This window comes from Chionomys nivalis, chromosome X (assembly GCF_950005125.1).
Source record: "Chionomys nivalis chromosome X, mChiNiv1.1, whole genome shotgun sequence".
In the NCBI taxonomy this organism is placed as follows: domain Eukaryota; kingdom Metazoa; phylum Chordata; class Mammalia; order Rodentia; family Cricetidae; genus Chionomys; species Chionomys nivalis.
Window position 1 is genome coordinate 118688062 of NC_080112.1, and position 23559 is coordinate 118711620.

Below are 23559 nucleotides of genomic sequence, written 5' to 3' on the forward strand. Positions count from 1 at the left end.
ATTCATACAAATCAAGTTTTGTATGGACCTTTACAATATATAGGATGCCCTCAGTTTGCAATGTGTGACCCCAAACATCCTCTGCTAGCAAGCTGCTTCCCTTGTGGGTTAGGGCAGCCCTAGGAAATTAAGACACTGCAAACCCGCAGTAAACTATTGATAAATACTCAAGCTCCAATTCCAACTGTCAATGTTTATTTGTGGTGCATTCTTACTTGGTAAATCTACAGGAACACATTCGACGGTGATGTTCAGCTGTCCAGGGATAATCTGCAATTTCGTCTTTTCTGGCCTAGGTATAAAGCAAGAATATTTTAGGGCTAAAAATGATGATTGCTAAATGCACTAGCTATATGGGATCCAACTCAAATTATTAAGCATTCCGTTCTCCCCATATATAACTTGCATTCATTCCTTTAAGGAATCAATAACTTATGCATTCTATTCATTTAGCATACTAATATCACACACTTACTTTCTGTATTCTGATAGCAACTTGAGAATGTCTTCATTTGAAAGCTTGCTACTGTCTTGCTTGTACAAAGGGGAAAATCTCCCGTCCAGATCCAGAGAGCCCTGAATGTCTTTGAAAATGGGTCTAGAACAGCAGTAGAACAGCTTTTTAGACAAAGTCTGAAGTGCCAATAAATTCAATGAGTACTAGCGAGAACGCAAAACTGTGAGAGCTTTGGTGGCTCTCACCAAGTGAAGCACCCAGCACCGACTCTACAGCAATGCTGTTCGGCTTCCAGGCATGGGTCCATGTGGTTCCTGGATGTGCCCAGCAAATTTACTGGCTGCAGCTCCACACTGGTAATGAATCAGAAATACATCAACTAGTAAAGGAGGGAACAAACTGGCATATTACACAGTGGAATGCCACCCTAAATACCTAAAATGAATTCCACACAACATGGAGGAACCCCCAAAATGCACCGAGCATAAGGAATCAACTCCAAGAGTACATGCTGCAGAATTCCACTTTTATGATGAGCTCAGGACAGATAAAATTTTATCTACCATGACAATCAGATGGGTGGTTGCCTGGGTGGTGGGGGTGCAATGGTGACTGGACAGGTTCATGAGGAACCTTTCTGGGGAGAAAAATTCCTTATATACCTTATCAGTCATGATTAAAGTGGTCCTTACATTTGTGAACATTTATTAAGGTGGATTTTTTCGGTTTTTTTTCTTTGTTTATTTGAGACAGGGTTTCTCTGTAGCTTGAAGCCTGTCCTGGCAACGAGTTCTTGTAGACCAGGCTGGCCCCGAACTCACAGAGATCTGCCTGCCTCCCTCCACCTCCTGAGTGCTGGGATTAAAGGCGTGCATCACCACACCTCACCTCTTCTACCATTTTAAGTAGCTGTTTTCCTACTACAACGGAAAGTAATATACAAGCACCTAATGCACTGTTAGTAATATAGGAAGTAGGACATAGCAATAGCCAGAACCCCAATTCTCCTCAGCAGAGCCCACTGCTCCCACTTTCAAGCATTTCTTTCTGGTAACAAGGGTTTGTCATACACTTTTTAAATGCTCCAGACAAACCTTCAGAGGAAATCCCTGCTACTGCTGCTGATGGAAACATTCCAGGAAGGAGAAAATAGCAGAATTCCTCACCGGAACTGGGTATTGGGGTTTCTCTCTGAAGTTTTCAGAATTAGTTTTCTCAAGTGGCCAAGCAGCATCAAGCAGTCCCTCTAACTGTCTGGGAGCAGGAGAATGCCACAGTGGTCTGGGGTTAGTGCTAACACTGGGTAGCCCCATAGCCTGATCTCTGCTCTGGCACAAGCTGTAGGACTTAGGCACGGGTTTCCTTTGCTTTTTCCTTTCCTTCTGGGTCTCTATGTCCTTATCTCAGAGATCGGGGAATGGAACTTGTCTCTTAAAAAAATAAACATTAGGCCAGGCATGGTGGTGTATGCATACAGTCCCCTTTGTCCAGAAGTCAGAGGCATAAAGATGGCTGCAAGTTCAAGGCCAGTCTGGTCAACACAGTAGTGAGCTCTAGGCTAAGCAGAGTTACACTGCAAAACTGTATTTCCAAAAATAAATAAATAAACAAAATATGAATTAAGTTCTTAGATTTGTGTGTTCTGAACAGAATTAACGCTTAAGGAGTATTATTAATAATAAACAGTAGTAGCAACAGCTATGGACTTTTAAGGTAGAAACATTACAAGTAATTGTATGTCTATATTTATAAGCCGTACTTTACTTCAAGGACGGCAACATCCATTAGTTTTTGCCATTCGCCTATCCTTGGCAATCATTTGTTTCAACCAGTATGTAAAACAAGGAAAATAGTGCCTCCTCATCTGTGAGCACACAAAACATTTCGAGATCCTTTCCCCCAAATGAAATGGTTATAAATAGTGAGAGAAGAGTTGATTCACTTGGAATCTCCTACCTCGTGTCCTCCCCAGCACACAGGGAACATAACTGATTGAATTATTTAGAACATGGTGCCCTTTCCCAAGAACTCCCAGTCAGTTGTACAGGCTGTACCACAAACAAGCTGATGAATTTACACTTTGAAGTGGGGACAAGCAAAAAAACAGGCTTCAAGTCCTCATTGCCTGAAGATTTGCAAGATTTGGATGAACGACCTTCATAAACAACAGTAACGTAAGAATCACAGAGGATGTATGTTTCTAAGTCCACTGTTGCCAAAGGGTTGGCTGACCTTGTCACCAGCAAACAGAGACATCTATTAATGATAAGCTCTCACATCATGGCTGCATTCTTTGTCATCGAATATTCAGCACATATCCTGGAATGATTCTATGATAATTTGTAAAGCCGTAAACTCAGTCAACACTGAAAAACTGAACATATTGTACACAATTCATTATACATTTCAGTTCTCTGGGGGAACACTCTACCATTTTAGCAATGAGTCGTATGAAAATATAAGAGTAAGTAGTATCCATCGGATTAACCCAAGCCAAAAACAATTCCCTAAAGCAATAGTGCATAAACGCAAGAGGGGTTTGGAAGGATTCTTGAAGGCATGGGAAATTCTAAAGAAAGAGGCTTTACATCCCAAGTACCCCAAGCTACAACCAGCCTGCCAGAAATAGACCATTGGTAAGGGCACTGGTCCCCAACTTCACAGACAACGGAAAATAGAAGGGTCAAGATTTGTTTTTCACGAACCTGGCAGCCCAAGCAAAGGGCATTCTGTATTGTCCGAGGCGACTACACACTTGCTTAGCCGTCCTGTGTACCTTCTGGGCTGTCTACAAGTAGAAAGAAGAAGATGAGTGTGGATTTGTTCAATCTGTCATGGATTCACCCCAAAACCTCCCTTAAGTCATCGTTATAAAACACCAAAATCTAGAAAGAAACATCTATAAAGAAATAAAATATTAAAATATAACATATTCCTGCTACCCATTTTCTAAGACTAAAGTATCTCTTTTAAAATTCTGTTGGTGGTAGTGGGGGGCAGCCAGTAACTGGAAATCAAACCCAGAGCCTTTCACTCTGTGACTGAGCCAAATCCCTAACCAAAAAGTAATTCTTTTTGGCTTTTGTTGTTTTCTCCACAGAACATAGACGTGAAAAGATGCGGGAATCCTCTGCACCACGGCCCTCTGCAGGCAGCACCTTGGGCAGTATTAACAAGTATTTCCTTCCTCGCTGCCGGCAGATCCTCATTATTCATGGAAGAAGTTTGTTCTAGATACAGTTGACCTTTCTACTCCCAAGATAAGGCACAAGTGACAAGAGTCAATGCAATTAGTCTCCTGTGGGCAGCAGCCACTGTTTGAACAAGCAATGAGAGATGGCAAAGGTGATAAGCTGTCTATAAGGCCTAAATAGACTGGATGCTTATCCCTAGGGATGCAAAATGCTAGAGGCTTTTGTGTACATTGCAAAGTCTTTCACCCACAAATTACTCATGTCTCCTCAGCATCTTCTTCTTAATAAATATTAGTGGAATACAACAAAATGTAACATACAGTAGATTGATGGGCTCTTAAACACACAATAACTGTGCTGCTATGAATGAATCGTTCCACAAACACTTCTCCTCCCAAGGGCTCAGATTTCTTATTTATAGCATGAGAGGACATGATTCAATCAAACGGTTTCGAAACAATCAGATGCCGGGAGCTAGAGATTTTGATGACAAAAATGGCCATTTAAGATCATTCAGAAAAAAAAAGAAAAACAATGAAAAATCCCCACCATGTAATATGTCAACACATCATGCACGAAAGGAATAGCACTGAGAAAGTATAAAGGATGAAATGGACCGCAGTGGAGGGCATCCCTTGGGAGTCAATACATTGATGAAGTAAGTGCTCATTGTCTAGCCTCGTGGCATCATGTGACAAGTACTCAGAGAATATGGTTTTTTATAAAAAAAAAAGTCACAGACAATGCCATTTAAAAATACTGGGAAAAGGTACATTCGCTATTAAGCAGGAGTATTTAGCAATGGTGCTTTAGAATACCTTTATTGGATCTGAGTTTTTGATGTAGGGTTCTGCACAGTGTGTGATGTTCCCCTGCAGCACCTTCTCAATTCTCACAACCAGAAAAATCTCAGGATGTGGATTCGTCACTGAGAAGATTCCCTGGGGAAGAATGACTTCTGTTAGATATTTTTATGCAACATACATATGGCTGTTTGGCAACTGCTAGCTTGTAGTGTGGCGAGTACAGAATGTTGATATTCAACATAGGATCACGGCCAGGATTCTAGGGATAGGTAGAACAGTTTGTCATTTGGGGAACTTTTTGACACAGGGTCTAGCTATGTTATAGCCCAGCTAGGTTTGAACTTGAAACAACCCTCTTGCCCCTGCCATTTGAATGCTGCAGCACTAGTATCCCAGGCCTGCGCCACCATGTCCAGAGGGTAATACTGGCTGCTTCCAATGTATCTTCCCAAATGTAGTTCCTAGTTCCTTACTAGCTGCACCTGGGTTCAGTCCCTGACATACAAGTCTCACTATGCTGCCGAGCTCCTTCTGTTTGGCTCTTTGGCAGGATGTGTTCTTAGACCTAATGAATACAATACACATTGCGCTGGTTTCATTGCTTTGTGCTAACGATAGTGTGAGTCATGCAAGGAGCTATACCTACCAAGCAGGGCACTCACAATTCACACTCAACGCGGTGAAGAAGGAAGATCCCACTTCACTGCTCTGACTAATGGGAAAGCTCACCAGCTGGGGCTGAGAAGGTAGCCCAGGGGTAAAGTGTTTGTCACATCAGCCCAGGAGCACCTGAATTTGTCACATCAAGCCCAGAGAAGATCTGTAGTCCTGATGCTGGGGAGGAGATGAGGAGATTCCTGGAGTTCACTGGCTAGCTAGTCCAGATGAATGGAAGAGTTCCCAGCTTCACCAAGAGATGCTGACTCAGAAAATAAAGTGGAGGGATAGATAGCTGCTTGAAGCTCTTCTTGCAAGGGCCAAGAGTTCAGTTCCTAAGACCCATGTTGAGAGTGGGGGGTCACAACTGCCTGTATCTCCAGCTCCAAGAGCCTACATGGACACTCATGTATTTACCCATATATGCACACTGCAACATATACACATGGTTAAAAACAACAAATTAAAGTCTCTTTTAAAAAGAAAAAATAAGGTAGTGAATGATTGAAGACGACACCATCATTGACCTTTGACCTCCACATCCGCATGCACACATACACACACACCCCCTGATGGACATATACAGGAACACACACACACACAACACACACACACACACAACACACACACACACGTCCTAAACTACATTATGGAAAACTCTGTGTTTTCAAAGCTTGGTGCTCTTGATGGAAATGGGGAAAGCAGCTGCAGCCAAAGTCACACCATTTTCTTTGAACGTGTGTTTTAGTGGTTTTGTCTCTCACTTCAATAAGCAAAGGAATTTGAGTAGAATACTCCATCACTAGGTCTTTACCATGTTTTATTTTCCTGTTTTGTGTATTAATATATTGCTTTCTAGCTTTCGAGGTCCTTCAGACACATCATCTCATTAGATCCAAATTGGAGCTTCTAAGTTTGACATGGCACAACAGAAGACAGGTCGCAAGGTTAGCAATGTCCCTTCCCTTCAAAGAGCTTCTAGAAAGACTGGGTGGTGAATTTCCAAGCAGCAAGCACGAGAAAACATAGAACAAGGTATTTAAAATATGGGTGAGGAGCTAGACAGCCTGGGCTCATATTCTGGCTTGCCCATTCATCAGCTTAAGCAATTCTTATCTTTTTTATACTTCAGGTTTCTAAGCCATAAAATGATGGTACTAAGAATAACAGTGCTATCAAAATCATCTTATATGGATTAAATGTAATAAAATACACTAGATGTCTGGTCAACACCAGGGTGGCCCATCAAAACTGTATCAAGGTCACAGAACTTGGCTTCTGGTATTGCTGGAAACATGCTGCCTGAACTGTGAGCTGGGCTAACAGACCATCCAAGCTGCCCTTGCAGGAGGTCTGCTCATCAGTGGACTCTGAGCCCAGTAGATTTGTAATTTTTAAATTATTCTTAAGGGGATAGGAGACAGTTCGTTCTGTTATTATGTCTGCCAATAAGGGCTGGTAACAAAGATCCAGGTTACCCAAAATTCCATGTTTCAGTGTGGTGACAATGTTGTGAAGTTTTTATAGAAATGGAACAAAGGAAGTCATAAAGTAATACATATTTCAAATCCATTGGTGGGGCCACCAGGTAGGTGAATTACAGCGGTGTCAAAGAACCAATGTGGTGGCCTCAGATGCTATCTGACGACATCCTTAGCCTTTTGGTTGGTGGAAGCCATGGTCTGTTAATAAATTCCAAAAAGCATTCAGGTCTTCCATGTCTATAGTGGTTTCCTGTTTGCATTTATTTGCTTTTATGAATGCTTCCCTTAAATTTTTCTTCCATTCCCATTTTTTCCCATTTTCTCTCCTTCCCATTTTCCACCTTCCTTTCCCCTCCCCTTACCCTTCCTTGCCTTCTCCCTCTCTTCCTTCCCTCTTCCTCTTTCTTCTTCTTGTTTGTTTTTGGTTTTTCGAAGCAAGGTTTCTCTGTGTTGTAACAGCCCTGGCTGTCCTGGAACTCACTCTGTAGACCAGGCTGGCCTCAAATTCAGAGATCCACCTGCTTTTGCCTGCCGAGTGGTGGGATTAAAGGTGTGAGCGCTGCCACCACCACCACCCAGGTCATTCCTTCCTTCTTGCCTGACTTCCCCCGTTCCTACCTCGCTCCCTTCCACCCACCCATCTTGTTATGTTGGCCAAGCTAGCCTGGACTTCCCAAGTTCAAGTAATCCCATTGCCTCAAGCTTCCCAAGCAGGTGGTGTATACTACTGGGCCTGAATAAGTATTATTCATGCTAAATAACTTATGCCTAGCTCTCTGTATGCTTGATCTCATTCTACCTTCATTTTTTAAATTAAAGGCACTAGTTATGTATATGTTTAAAGGATTCGGAAACAGGGGTTCAGAGATATTTTTATAGGAGATGGCAAGGAAGAGCAGACACCCTGGGCTTCCAGTATATCACATGATGTGGGCAGCTAGAATAACCAAGTATTGCAAGCATTTGTTGAGGACCTACCATTCCCCATTTCAGCCATCTTGGCATTTTTCCACACTGATGCCAGTAATGAATATCATACTTTTATACTATCTGGCAATTTATAAAAGCAATATTCTCTCTCCTTTATCTAAGGTCACTGTTATCGGTGCTACCCATAGCAGGCACACCGCACTGAGAACATGTGTTGCACCAAGCAAGGTGCTTTCTGGGGATGCTGCAACCTGACTGATCCCCATAAGGGCCCTAGGAAGCAGAAGTTATCACTGCTTCCACACTAGAGAAAGTCTAGAGGCCTAGAGAAGCTCATTTCTTGTGTGCATGCCTTGTGGTGTGTGAAGAGTTGTGTGTCCCCATGCATATGTGGTACATGTGTTTGTGCATATAGGAGCCCAAAGTTGACACCAGGTGTCTTCCTCGATGGCTCTCCATTTTAAACCCTGAGGTAGGGCCTCTAACTGAACCCAGAGCCCACCATGTTGATTATTCTGAAGAGTCACCTTGCTCCGGAATATCTCGTCTCTGTCTCTGGGATCATTTGTCTCTGGGCTGGGATCACAGAAAGGCCACTATGCCCACCTGGATTCTGTTGTTCTTAGAGATACACTCTGGTTCTCACACATGAGCAGCAAGTACTTTATGTGGTGAGCCATCTGCTTAGCTCCTAGAAGCCCTTTACTGACAAGGGCTCCAAGTAGAGGAAGGGTACAATCTTTGAGGTTCTTCCATCTTTGCCCCCAAAACTTTCTAGTATCTCCTGTCTTCTGATATAGAAAGTGGCTAAAGAAAGCCACTGGGAGTTTAGTCTCTTTGTGACAAGGGCTCTTATCTAATCCTTCCTCACCAATGAAGAGTGGATATGTCCTCTTCCCCAGGGTGACTCTAACCCCCTTCCCTGCCCCTTTCTTCTGAAGCACTTAGCCCCACTCCCAGCCCACTCCTTGTATTTACAACCCCCAGGATCTGGTAGTGCTTGTGGAGGTGGTATGTATCGTAGAACTTAGCTACAATGCACTCTATCTACTACTGTTGATTGAGATCTTTCAGGTCTAGGTTCGAATCCTGCCTTTACCCCAGATCCTCTAAGAAAAGTGCCTGAAACCATGAAGGAAGGCAAAGATGTTTCTCTTTCTTGTTGTGAGTGTGCTGCAAGAGTCCAGGAGCAACAATCACCTGCTTTATGTAGCATAACTGAGACTCGGCAATTCCGTGGACCAGAGACTCTGGTGAACCGCCCTTTACGCTCCCATCATTGGTCAGCTGGGTGGAGGTGCTCCAAAGCATTTCACGGACAGAGGGCGGGTTCAAGTCTACGTGAAAGTCAGCTGAAATTTTACAATTGTTCTTTACATCAAATAAGGCAAGGTTGATGAAAAAGGGCTCAACCTAGGAATGAAGACAGTTGACATTTTAAAATTCTTTGGGAGATAGATTGCAAAATGAGTGTTTTTTCTTTAAGTTTGAGTTATTATGTTATTGTCCCAGTTCATTATTTAGCTAAAATTGCACTATTGTTATTCTGCATCGAATGAAAGGCATTGAGAAAGAAAAGGCTAGTCATTTCTTCAAGTGCAAATTCTCAAGTTATAAATTCCCAAAAATTTGCAAGTCACAATGTTTTAAAAGATGTGCAGAATTCAAAAGTTTCATCTAAAGAAACATTAATCTATAAATACAATTTAAATCGCTATACATTTACTGACGACTCCTAAAACAATGCTACCTTATAGATCATTTTAAAAATCCTTGTCTGGTGGAAGAGATGAGGAGAAAAGGGAGGAGGGGAGGATTGGGGAGAGCTTGGGGAAGTGGGATGGTTGAGATGGAGGAAGGGTGGATATGGGAACAGGGAAGAAGATATCTTAACTAAGGGAGCCATTTTAGGGTTGGCAAGAGACTTGGCTCTACAGGTGTTCCCAGGTGTCCATGGAGATGTCCCCAGCTAGGTCCTTGGGCAGCAGAGGAGGGGGTGCCTGAACTGGCCTTCTCCCATAGCCACACTGATGAATATCTTGAATATCACCATAGAACCTTTGTCTGGCAATGGATGGAGATAGAAACAGAGACCCACATCGGAGCACTGGACTGAGCTAATGTCAGTCAACAGTAAATTACTCGAAAAATGCTTTGCCCCCATCAGCAAATCTAGAAGACATGATTCCTCCCTACAGATGGCATTCAAAAACTTGTCACAAAGAGAAATCTCATACCAGGTGACAGGAAGATTAACCCTTTACTGGCAGAAAAGTGCTCCAGTAGATTTTAGCTACTTTGTGAAAGAATTCATTGTTACTTGATAGTTCTGAAACTAGAAACCCAAAATAAAGAACATCAAATACAGTGTCTTTAAAGATTTGACATTTACAGAAGTAAGTATTTCTGACCTTCTCGATTCAGGATACCTAATATCTATACAGACCAAAAGTGAATTTCATTCTATAGAACAGTAAGTAAGCCTAGCAGAATGCATAGCATCTATGTCACACTAGGGCTTGGGGACACTAATTCATTGCCATGAACCAATTTTCCAGAAGAATTCCTATTCCTTAGTCAAATGCAATGTGAGGGATATTTCCTTCAGATTCTGGGGACACGGTACTCCTGAAAAGTATAGCACCTTTCCCATCTGCCATCCAAGTAGATAGGACTTGCAGGATGAGAACACATTTGTACTTTGGCCAAAGAAAGATATGAAATTCTTCATGTCAAATTAATCATAACATGTAACACTGGAATTTTTGGCCTGTCAATTAGCCCTTAGTCATAAAAAGAAAAGCGATTCTTCAATATGCTGGATGCAGGGGAGGAGAAGGAAGGGTCATACGTACATTTGTGGGGGGTCCTTTTGCATTGTCTCCAATGTGACCAACGATATTGAACGTTAAATCATGGCAATTCACCAGGAAACGCTTGTTGCACTTTTCTTCAAATGGCTTTACATCAGGCTCAATTCCTGAAAAGTCCAACCTCTACAAAACAGACAGTGTGAGTTATTTAAAGAGACAGGGTTCACAGTGACGCGATTGATAGAGATTCAGATCAGTATGTTAGAGATGGCGGCAGAATCCAGCAGCTCTGTCCAGTCTGGATTTGCACCCTTTCTAAGGCTTCCACTCAACAAGCCCGTAGAGAACTCCTGGAGGGAGATGAGGAGAATCTGGCCTAAGGCAATGAACATGTCAGAATCCAGGCCTTGACCTACAAACCCCTACCCTACAAGGCGTGACTCCCTTGACTCTCATTTCCCATATCAGTGACCTTGTCTTTTACTATTTTTGCCTTTCCCCCTCAGGTTACTGCTCCAAGTCCCACATCCTTCCTTGGTTATTTTTCTAGCCCATCTAGCGCCTTCCTCACCACAGGGTCTGTGCGCTTGCTGCTCTATCAGGAACCCTGCCCTCAGGGAGCTGTGGGGCTTGCCCTCTCATTTCCTTCTCGTCTGTCTCATCAACGTTCACTTGTGAAGGGAAGTATTTCCCCAACTCCCTGTAAACAAAACTGCGTACAGACAGTCTAAACTTCCTTTCTCGGATGGATCTTGCATTACTTTTAGCCTCCATTTATTTGGCTCTTTTCTTCTTCTTCCTAGAATACATCCTCAGAGATGGTAGAATCTGTTTCCTTCACAAGCCCTTCAGGACAGATGGACAGGAAGAGGCAGGAAAGCCTACAAGAATCACACAGCGGTGTCAGACACAGGAGATCACACAGACAGCGATGTTAAAAGTCTTCATTCGTTGTGACATACAAATGAATGACGGATGGGGGGAGGAGACAGGAGCGATTCAGTTAGAGTGTTCTGAGCTTGAGGTGATTAGCGAGCGACTGGAGCGACTGGAAAACTAGGAGGGGTCTGCGTTGGGGAGAAGGATTTGAAAGTGATGGACATCTAGGGTGAAAGGCAGCCAAGGCTGGAGCCCAGGGAAACCGCCTACATTTGAATGATGAGCAGAGAGAGAAAGGGCCTGCCTAGGAGACAGATAAATATGAGCTCAGCTTCTAACAGAACCGAGGGGTGTGCTCTAACTGCCACAAAGATAGATTTCTTGAAAAGTGCTTGTACTTCAAGGTAAACACAACATTTAAACACAAGATACCGGGAGTCAGTTCCTCTAATAGGGCAGGCATCTGTGTCTCCTCAAAGAAAACTCTCGAATAAACTCCCCAGCTCCCAAGGCTCACACAGTCTAAGTACCTCTGTCCATTTTCTTTGCAAACAGGAAGCCAATTATGGATTATATGACAACTTAACTTTCATTAAAGCCATAGACACAGTAGGGGAGAAATGACTCCCAATTAACTTGATCACAGACTATTGCCAATAAGGAACAGTCAAGCCAAGAGACAGAATTATTCTCAGCTACCTGAGCAGCCCAAGCCAAGCCAGGTATACCTGAAGACTCTTAGATATTATAACGGCTTTGACCCAGCCTGGGTCTCTAACAAAACTTCCCTTAAAGGAGCCTAATGCATAAAACTTGTATCGGAATGTGTGGTTTCCCTCTCTATCTACAAAAAGCATGTACATGGGGGACTGGGGAGCCCCCTTTAAACACCTAGCTATGGAGCCAGCTGAAGCAAGTCATTGCCATGGAGATCAGTTCTAATTTCTGCCCATTTATCTGCTTTCTTTTCTGTCTTACTCAGACAGCGGAATGTGGAGTACCTGGGCCAAAGTGCCCCCAGCTCCCAAATCCTTTCCTTTCTGAGGCACCTAAAAATAAACCTATAGACCTATGGCCTTGCCCAGCAGCTCAGAGTTGAAGCCACACCCCTTCAGTCAAAGGAACATTTCATTATTCCGTAAGGGCACAGACAAAAATCTTATCTCTCCACACTGAAATGTGACCAGAAGAGGAAGTTGAAATTCTGGGTGAGCATTTCACCTTTTACTTGACACAACAGGAGTTACTCTGTGTGAGGTGACCTTCCACAGTCATTGGTAAATTCACGTTGGTTGTGCTTAAAGATTCACCCACAACTATGGGTTTTCTCTCATTTATAGCTCCCCGATAAATACAGAATCAGTTCAATTTCCCGACCACAAAAACACTACGCCATAAGTTTTTAAAGCTACTGGATTCAGTTTCAACCACTGTCAATTGCCTCCTTTGTACTCAGGCAAAGAGCCTGACGTGTCCAATTAGAGCCCAATCACCCAGGGCAAGCAAAGGCTCAGTCATGCTTGCAACAAGTACATTTCTGAAGAGTGTCCCAGGGCAACCATCTCTGAAACTTGCTATTCTATTTTGTTTTACATTTGTTCTCTCTCTCTCTCTCTCTCTCTCTCTCTCTCTCTCTCTCTCTCTCTCTCTCTGTGTGTGTGTGTGTGTGTGTACAATAACACATGTGTGAAGGTCAGAGGAAAATTTTCTGGAGTTGATTGTCTCCTTCCACTTTTGAGTGTGTCCCAGGAATTTAAGTCATCAGGCACTTTTACCAACTGGAACATCTCACCAGTGTGTGTGTATGTATGCATGCTTGCTTGCATGTATGTATGTATGTATGTATGTATGTATGTATCTATCTATCTATCTATCTATCTATCACATAACTGACATTAAAACAATACATAAAACTGCTATGAGAAATAGAATTTTTTTTAAATTAATTTGCTGGGGCTAGAATCAGTGGGTAAAGCACCTACTGTGTGAGCCTGAGGACCTGAGGTGGGAACCTGGCTATGCACATAAAAAACTGTCACAACACTGTTCACCTGTAAGCCCAGAGCTGGGGGGCAGCATGGAGACACGAGACAGGTGGATCCCAGGGGCTTGCTGGCTAGTCTGGCTAAATCAGTGAGCTCCAGGTTCAGGGAGAGATCCATTTCCAAACAGAAGGCGGGGAGTGATGGGGGGAAGACGCGCCAAGCTAAATTCAGGCTGTCACAGGTGCACAGAAAGGCGCACACATATGCTTACTTGTACACATTCATATGCCACACATGCACACCCCACAGTATCAATTTTACATGGTAATTTCATTCCTGTATGCATCATGCATACACACGTTTTCAATTTCAAGTCACACCTAGAACTCGATTCAAGAACTCTTCAAGCATAAAGGAAAAGGAAATAACAAAATTAGTTTTCCTCAAATTATTTTATATATCCCGCATATGTTTTTACTGGACTAAAAACTGCCATGTTCATGTAATATTTTTATTTAAAAGAGAAGCGAGTTGGCTCAGTGGGTAAAGGCACTACCATGCAAGCCTGACTACCTAAGTTCAATCCCCAGCACCCATTAAGGAGTAAAGGAGAAGAAGACAGACTCCACAAAGTTGTCTTCTGACCTCCACATGTGCACCATGATAGTTAGCCTACACAAATGACACACATACACACACACACAACAACAACAACAATAAACTGTTAGAAAAAAGATTTCATATAGAAAGGGGGAGAAGAAAACAAAAATTCACTCCCCCAGATAATTTTGCGAAATATTCTTAGTTTAGAAACTGTCTAGTCATATATTGCATACTTCTCCTGTTCTATATACCAATATCAAATGGAGAAAATCCACCTTTCCTTGAATTCAGTACTCTCTATATTGTAGATATTTAATGCCACTAGATCAAGTTGTATTTAATCATCTCTAGGCATTATGTAAACCATCCATGGGAAGCAGCATGATGCAAGGATCTAGCAGACCGAGGAGAAGATATACATTCTGTGCCATGCTGTTAACAGTCCTCTTGAACGGGGAGTCAACTCAAAAAACATACACCACCACCACCAACCTGCTCCACCTCACTCACGCATATCTGAATTAGAAACATATCAATACCTGCACCTCCGAGTCGAAAGAAAAGAGATTCTGTCTTCCGTCTCCTCTACTGAGTTTGTTCAGCTGTTCTGTTTCTCTGCCATACTAAAATTTAAAGATACATAATACTGTTACATTTCCTTCAAAACAAGACTAAATGCCAGGCAATTCTATCGTTTATACAGATCAGTGACACCATGTGCCATGTTTGCTGCCATGCATGTAATATGGCTTTAAAAGGCTTGATTGGCTGGGGCGTGCAGCACCATCATTGAGATTAATACTAAGATCTGATTATTATACATTTCCATAAGACCTAAATATTCTACGTTTTGTGCTCATTATAAAACAATAAATCCAAAAGACTTGGGATGCAAGCAAGAAATAAAAGAGAACAGTACCATATTTGACATCTCCATACTGCTGGCTGTAAGCTACATACACAATTTGGACTCTATTGACTTCGGGGAGATAATGACTATACATCTCGCAGGACTAAAAACCACAAGAAGGATTCAGCTTAAACCCACAAACTCAGAAATCACAGACCATGGGGTCATGAGCAGGTTGCGATCCTTTAAAGATGTTTTTACATTCTCAGAGAGGGTGAATTTAAAACAGAAAACCAGAACGACGTTTGTATCACTAGTCCAGGGAAATAAGCAAAAGTAACAAACGGTTTATAAGCTCTAATTCACTATAACAGAGGGAATGTACATCCCACTAAGATACACATGGCAAGAACTGTCTACTTCCACATTCCTTTTTTATTTCAAACTCCACAAATAAGAAGAAGTAGCACAAACAGTGGCTGTTCACCAAAGTCTTTATCTGAGTAAATTATTCACATAGTTGACAGAAGAAATTAGCATGTGTCATTGGACTGAATGCCATTTGCAGAAGCTGCATCATGAACCCACTGCAGAATATTTATTTAACCATATATATCAATGAAATTGAATACTAGTAGATCAAATTAATAAGGCTATAAAAGCTTAGAAGTTTGGTGTGCTTCTTTTTCCCTTTTTAGGGTCTAAGGGGAAAAAAAGAATTTTCCATGCTGAGAGAGGACACTTCCAAGTCCTTCATCTGGAATGCACCATCCTTTTTATGCCTGTTTAATCAATTTTGGGAGGTGTCTGAACTCGAAAATGACATTTCCAAATGTAACGCAGCACTGAAGCTTGCCCTGCATCATGTCGTGAAGTTTGCCCTGTATCATGTCGTGGAAGGTGAGCTGCCAGAAGAAAGATATACCTTCATCAGTTCCGGATGCATGCTCCTCTCCAAGCTGGCCATGATGTTCTCGCCTTTCCCTTGGCTGCTCGTTTCATCATCTGCAGATTCATGGAAAGCAGATGTTCCAAACCATACAGAGCATTGCTAATCACCTAAGAGAACTATCCTCTCTCCCACCCCATCCTCTCCTGCTAGATTTATGGCAAAGAACTGTGATTATGAAAGCACCGGGGAAACTTTAATGGACTTTTGAAAATCTGCCATGAATTTCTTATCCATTTCAGCATGGTTGTATTTCAAGTGTCAGGGCCCATGCAGTCCCGGCTCTTTGAAAAGCCTGTCCTGCAGCCCATCCTTCAGGAAGAAGCAGGTTGGCCTTCATTGTGGAGGTTCTATCTTCACCTAGCCCGAAGGACATTCCCAGGGATTACAGATGAGGGCCTCCTTTAAGAATGAGTCATTTCATGGTTCTTACCTTGTATTGCTTCTGCTGTCTCCTTTTTCTCTTGCACTAAACTGTCAGTATTGATCTGAATGATCTTTTTCAACGTTATCAACCATTCCTCCATTTCCTGCTCAGTTTCAGCCGCCAGATAATGGCTATACTTGTCTAACATCTTGAGTTCAAAAGCATGGCGGCGCATTTTGGGGCACTAGAGAAGGGGAAAAAAGAAAACACCTGTTCAATTAGATTAGCTGCCCTTTTGATATTAATTGTGTTCTCTTGTTTATTTTTTTCCCTCAGCTCAGCCTATATGTACGCCAACAATTTCACAAAACCATTAATTCTTTCGATAAGATATAGACATTCCAGAGCATACCAAACCTATCTTTGGTGCTCCTCCCCGGCCTGAGCAAACTGCAATAAGGACAAAGCGGCCAGACATCAATCATTTAAGGCCTTTGCGACCCTTCACATTTAGAAAACCAAACCACCACCATTAAAACAAGAACACATTTTCCTCTCTTCGTCCAAAAATCTCCCTTGCGTTATTTTATAGACTTTTCAAAACTAGATGTTAGAAGCCAGTTAAAATGTGACAGAAGCAAATGCAATGCTTCCTTTCCCTCTCCTTATGAGCACAGGGGTGTGACTGGGTGCAGCATGCACAGGGTCAAGCAGTATCACTGGGGAAGGAAGGCCCTAACTGTTTCACATCAAATTGCGACTTTCAATAAGACGTGAAGTGGCCCACACTGAATATTCGAACAGAAAGAAAAGGAAAAAAGACCCCTTCCTGTCTTCAAACCTAATAACACATTTTACCACCCTCTCTGTCCTGACAAAAGAAATGGCATGCTGCCCCTCTCCTGTGCCTCAGCAATCATTTCAAGAAAGGGTGATAAATCAATAACTCTCCACTGCACGGTCATTATTTAAGAAGAAACCAACGACTTTCCTGGACCTTTTCATCTTCAAAGAACAGAAAGGGGTGAAATTAAACCACGTAGCAAGCCATAATGATTTCTTCATTTGAAAACACTAGGAGAGGGAATCATAAAGAGACATTGTAGGAGGACAACAAGAAAGGTCACTGGAAGAGGGCTGATTGAAAAAGCTCCGCAATCATGTCTGCCTTTCTTTTCTTCCAGTAAAATTAAAACGTGCGATTATTATTTATTTCAAAAAAACCTTCAGGCTGGGGCTGATGCTGAGCGGTAGAGCTCGCGCTGGGTGTGCTCAAGACATGAACTTTGGGCCTCAGCACTGTGCACACCAAACCAGACCTAATGAAAAGCATGTAGAGTTTACAAAGATGGCTACAGTTTTAATTTTTTTTCACTTGAACCTCACAGCAATCTTACTGGATGGAGTATGAAGATATTATTAATCTGACATTATAGCTTTGAAAATATCAAATAAATTGAAGTTACTGAACCAGTCACCCTTGCCTCTTCATTAGCTCGATGTTCCTATTTTGAATTACAGTGCTGCAGCACCTAACAATGTTCCTCTCCTGGTCAATCACTTCACTATTCGAGTCATTTCTCTGCCTTCTCCTTTCCACCTGACCTTTCTCTATATCACCAGGAATTCAAATCAATATACACTAACTAACTCCCTAAGGTGTGGGCAGCTTTGTTAATTATTATAGGAGTTTCAGGAATGAGCGAGAGGGGGTCTTTGCAATCTAACCCTAAAAAGGAACGAACAAAACACAATTTAAAGTGTGCTTTTGATAAAAGAAACAGCCGAAGGATAGCCCAGAGGACTGGGAGCTGGATTTGACTCAGTGGAAATGATAGTGAGGAAGGAAACAGAAAGCACTTCAAGGTTGAAAGGGAATTTAAACTGAGTTTTAAAAGCTAAGAGTAATTTAACAAGGCTTTGTGTCAAAATAAAACATGGGTTAGGGATATTGAGTAGCATGCACAAAAGCCTAGGTTCCATTCCCAGCATCAGGAAAATAAAGAAATAAGAAATAGGGAAGCCACAAATATGTCTGAAATCCATGGAATACACAGCTTGTGATTAGAGCACAGATGCACAGGAATGAAACTAGACAACAGGTTAAGGGCATATCACCATGGGCTTTGAATCCCTTGGTAAGAGCTTTCGATTTTCCTCTGTGAGATAGGAAATTAAGACCCGAAGGTTTTAAAGAGACAAGTGAGGGATCCAATCTTTGTCTCAGGGACATGGAGTAAAGTAAAACAGTAAACTGGGAGTTAGGAAGGCAAGATTTGGGGGTAGAAAGATGGCTCAGTGTTTAGGAGTATCTACTGTTCATACAGAGGACCTGAATCCAGTTCTCAGCACCCACTTTAGACATGGATAATTGCCTCTAACTCCAGCTCCAGGGGAATCCAGTGCCCTCTTCTGGCTTCCTCAGGCACCTGCATGCATGTGCACATACCTATCTACACAAATACACATAATAAGAAGTAATGATAAAAAAGAAATCTTCAATGGGAAAAAAAAGCAAAATTCTAGAGTAGGCAGTATACAAGGGATACCCAGAGAAAAATCAGGGAAAATTCAGAGAAAATGTGAATCAAGAAGCACTTTGGAGTAAGACTCAAAGGATTTGATAAACTTTTAAATACTGGCCCTGAATGGAAGTGGTGTAAGGAGGTTTAGAGTTTACTAATACAGGCGTTTAGGGGCATGTAGATGCCATCAACCAAGAGGGGAAATGCCGAGGTTTTTAATAGCTCATCAACAACCCACTTGGAGAAGGAGAAGAATGATTACTGCCATAGCCTTACCTGAACAACATCAATGCACGCGTCCAAGTAGATGCAACCTTTAGACTCTTTGGAATTTTTCTCATCTTTATAAGAATTGAGAATATATGAACCATCAGGCAGCTGAGTCAAGTAAAAGTACCGTCTCTTGAACACCTGGAAGGAGAATGCAGCCAAGATCCACTATAACATATACTCACGGCAGAAGGTCTGTTTATCTGAACCAAAAACCTTCAACATCTTGGCAGCCATGGTATCTGAACAACTGTCAGACAATCTCCAGACATTGTTATGAATCAGGTTTCTGGGCTGGTGGAAAGGCTTGGCAGGTTAAGACACCTGATACCATGCCCATTGACCTGAGTTTGATATGCAGGGCTCACATGGTGAAAGGCTAAAACCAACTCCTGAAAGTTTCCTCTGACCTCCATACATGTGCAAGCATGTATCCATACATATACACTTAGGTACACACATACACACACATATACATGCATACACACACACAAAATGCATACATACATAAATACATAAATAAATAAGAAAGAATTACGCTTAGCTTTGTTCCTTATTTCTTTAGAGATACTATGATGTCAAGCAATTTACCCTTAGCTAATCAAATATATTGATAATAGTGAATATTTAACACTTGAAAATGTATAAAGCACTTTTACATCTGAATCACTGGCCTCTTCACCCAGTATCATCCTTTTCTGTCTAACAGCAAGGAGCAAGTAGATCTTTTCCAATTATGTCTCATTTCCACAAATCCAAGTATTAAAAGGCATGCACATTTATATCACCTTCATATCACAGAACAGTTACAGTGAACCGGAACTCTTGCTCCTGAAAACCCCACTTACAGCTTTCTCCCAGAGAAGCAGAGAGAATCACCAATGGCCTCAGTGATGAAGTTTGAATCAATAGGGCCCAAGGGGCCTGGGCCATGTGATCAGAGATGGGAGTAGGCTGTTGCTTACAGGAATGAGGAAGAGAGGAAGACTACCCAAATGCCTTTATGTTTCCCCTCTGTTTCTCCCAGAGAGGACAATGAATAGAGTGAGCGGAGGGGACTACAAACCCTTTGATGTTTCTGTGCTTTTTTTTCAATGAGTCAGAAACTATAGGCTGTGTCAAGCGTTTGTCATAACGAAAGTAAAACTTACTCCAGTTATAATTCCCCAGAATCGTGGGTCTGAAAGCACTCCAGAATGAGAATAGTAACGAGCCAGAAAAACAGACTCCAAGTGATTAGTGAGGAAATACACGCCTATGCATCATGTCTTACTCACAAAAGTGGAAGATTCAAGCTCGCCATTTGCGATCACCCATCTGACAATCCAATATGATCTGTGATCTGATATTTAAAGGACTTAAATATCATGAAAAGAGCATTATTGGGCCCGATCATTCCTGCCAACTACTTAAATTCTCTGCCAAAGCATCTTAAAACATCAACAATTTATTTCTCCATAGCATGAACAAGTTAAATTATATAGCTATATTATGGGGTGTTTCTTTTTAGAAAAAAAAGTAAAATAATAATAATGCTGACAACCATTTTGGACTTGTTTAAGTATCATCTATTTGTGAATGAATACAAAAATGTACTAGTATGAGGGACTCCTTGCCAAGTCAGACGGGTAAACGCTAGAGCATATGGGCTATATGGCATCAAGAGAAGGGAGAACAAGCAGGAAACACCAGCTTGTTTGTAGAGCCTCAAGTAAATGTTAGTTTACCGAGACACAGAAATACAGAGAGTGTGCTCCTATGTGTATTTATGTCTTTTGTTTATTGATATACAAGTTGAATAGCCTTTAACTAAAGTGCCTGGGGTCAGAGAAGCATTTTAGATTACATCCTTAAACTGAGAATCTGAAATCAGTGAATTTGGGATTCTTCAAATTGGAGGTATTCAAGTATTTCATAGATATGAAAACATATTTAATATGTATAATTATAGCAATGTAATTATAATATAATTATATGTAATTAATATAATATAATTATACCAATGTAATATAATATAATGCCTAAAATGCATATTTAATTAAAACATATTTATGTTTATAGAAAGAAGTCTATATAAATATGCAAAAAATGTTAAACAAAATGACTGTTATATCCAGGCATGTTGGCACATGCCTGTAATACCAGTACTCAGGAGGAAGAAGGATCAGAAGGTTAAGGCTGTCCTTGACTATACAGTGAATTCAAGGTCAGTAGGAGCTATATGACATCCTATCTCAAAAACAAACAACAACGTTGGTGATCATATCATTTCTATTTATGTATTTTTCGTGACAATGGTTCACATCTCTTAATAAAATAATGCAACCAGAAAACCTAAAATGACATACTGAGCTTATTTTAAATGAATAATTTACTGAGCGTTGAGACTGTGCATCTATGACTTCTTAAAAGTTACAACAGTTATTACATGACAAAAATCAATAGATCTTCTAGGCAAAAATTAGTATGATTTAAAAGCCCGAAACTCAACTAAAAATTTAATTGTGAACAAATCTACAACTCAAAGGGTACAGATTCAGTGAGGCAGCTGGCCAAATCTGTGTGAAAAGCCCACAGTCAGCCACAAAGCGAGGGCAGAGAAGGAAAGGCACGGAGCAAAACACTTGTGGCCTAGAGTCCAATTACCATCTGCACAAATGCCTTCGTGTGCAGCTGTCTCACCAAGTAACGGCATTCTGCAGCAGCCACCACTTCCAAGATTAGGGAAGGGAAATTATAGGCAATCACCCCCCTATAACACAGTGTCACCGCGAGGTGTAATTGCTAGGTAGTTCAGAAATCAGAGAGAGAGCATTTGCCTAAAAGGGCACTTGGAAGGAGCAGATGTCACGAAGGCTGAGGATCCTGACCCTCATCCAAGAGCCCCTGTGACATTTGAGGCTGCTGCTTCTGTCAGTCTCCTCACCTGTTGGATTGGACCAGGTGAGCTAGGAGGTCATTTTGTCATCAGACTCTACAAACCCTTTCCCTGAACATGAACAAGTTACACATTAGCCTTCCTAGGCTGACAGTACCGTTCCCCCCCAACATATACACACACTCAAATACACTTACGCGTGAGACGGCCCAGAAATTAGTTGCTCATTGAACAAGTTACACATTCCCCTTCCTGGACTAACATTTAGTCTCCACACACAAACACACACTTACGGGTGAGATGGCCCCTATATTAGATGTTCACTGAACAAGTTACACATTAGCTTTCCTAGACTGACAGTTACCCCAACACACACACACAAAAACACACTCACACGTGAGTTGGCTTATACATTAGAAGCGCACCGTTTGTATAGCAAAGAATTGCTTTGTTTGTTCTTTTTGGCAATGGAGGTCGCACTCCATTGCTCAGGATGACTTTTTATCCCTGGTTCAGTTGATCCTCTTGCCTCAGACACCAGAATAGCTGGGACTACATGGATATGATTCTGTGTGTGTGGCTTAGAAATTGTTTTTAAGCCACCCCTGTATAGAAATTGGTTTGTGAATGAACGACAGATCGGGAGATGGCTGTACTCTCTTTTCATTCTAAGAGCCAATGATGTATCTATTATTTAAATAATTTTTAAATTATTTTTTATGTGTAGGGGTGTTTTGCCTCCATTTATGTATATGCACAACTTGAATGCTTAGTGCCCATGGAGGCCAATGGAGGGCCTCAGACTGCCCTGGAATCTGGGTTACAGATGGTTGTGAGCTGTCATATGGGTGCTGGGAATCAAACCTGGTCCTCTGCAAGAGCAGCAAGTACCTTTAACCTCTGTGCCACCTCTCTCCCTCTGAGCCATCTTTCTAGCACTGCTAGGTTAGGTTTGAACTTCTGGGAAGTTGTAGGTCCCTCTGTCAAAGAAGAAAGGAGCATCTGAAATCAATCCTATAGAACCAAGAAGAAATTTTCAAAATATCCAAGATGCAGAAATTTAGGATACAGGTAAATATTTTTTTTCACTTCAGAAAGAAAATAGATGCTAAAATAATAATTCTACATCACAGTTTTCATCGAAAGGCCTCTAGTCCTTTGAAATCAACAGATAACTATTTTACCTGAGGATATATATCCACTCACATCTTCCCTAACAGAGATAATAAAGATGTATTTAAATTCACAGTGGTCACTACTTAAACTGGAGTCACATTCTTGTGACACCCACAGAGAGAGTCTCTCTCAAACCCTGCAGTGGCTTCTCACTAGTGGTAAATCAAAATCTCATCTATGGAGGGTGCAGAGAAGAGGGAGGTGGGCAAGGCTTTATCAGTGGCAGCTGGAGGAAAGAAGCCGCTCTGGGATGCTACAGCGTAACCAGGCACTCACACAGAGCAATGCACTGTCCGCTTCAAAAAAGGAAGGCAAAGCTTTCACAGTAAAAAATGATAAATGAGAACACATGTTGACTCTAATTTAAACATGATAACATGTATGCATGTTTCCAAAACTCGTGCTATGATACCATGAACATATAATTTATATGTGTGTTATGAAATAGTTAAAATTTCCAGGAATGGTGGAACACAACTGTAGTCCTAGCACTTGAGATGTGGAGGCTGGAGGATCAAACGTCTGATGTCAGTCCTGGATACATGAAATCCTGTCTTAACAATAACAAAAAAAAAAATAATAGCAATAACAAAAATAAATTTTAAATAAAATATCTAAAGAGAGAGAGAGGGAGAGAGAGAGAGAATGTGTGTGTATTTAATTGATCTCTCCATCTTGTTTTTAGAGGCAGGGTCTCTCCATGAACCTCAATCTCCCAGAGTTGGTACGAAGATCT

General features: G+C 41.6%; 1 protein-coding gene across 3 annotated transcripts in view; it reads right to left on the reverse strand.

The window, feature by feature from the left end:
* The window catches only part of Dock11 (dedicator of cytokinesis 11), a 190463-nt gene that overhangs the window by 99195 nt on the left and 67709 nt on the right, over positions 1-23559 (reverse strand). For all 3 annotated transcript variants that reach the window (XM_057759066.1, XM_057759065.1, XM_057759067.1), the window contains exons 7-16: positions 18776-18910; positions 16041-16218; positions 15584-15663; positions 14348-14431; positions 10384-10524; positions 8729-8941; positions 4470-4592; positions 3163-3245; positions 476-598; positions 216-292 (exon numbers count right to left, since the gene is read on the reverse strand). In XM_057759066.1, the coding sequence (XP_057615049.1) occupies positions 216-292; positions 476-598; positions 3163-3245; positions 4470-4592; positions 8729-8941; positions 10384-10524; positions 14348-14431; positions 15584-15663; positions 16041-16218; positions 18776-18910 (1237 nt within the window). The remainder of the gene's footprint in view (positions 1-215; positions 293-475; positions 599-3162; positions 3246-4469; positions 4593-8728; positions 8942-10383; positions 10525-14347; positions 14432-15583; positions 15664-16040; positions 16219-18775; positions 18911-23559) is intronic.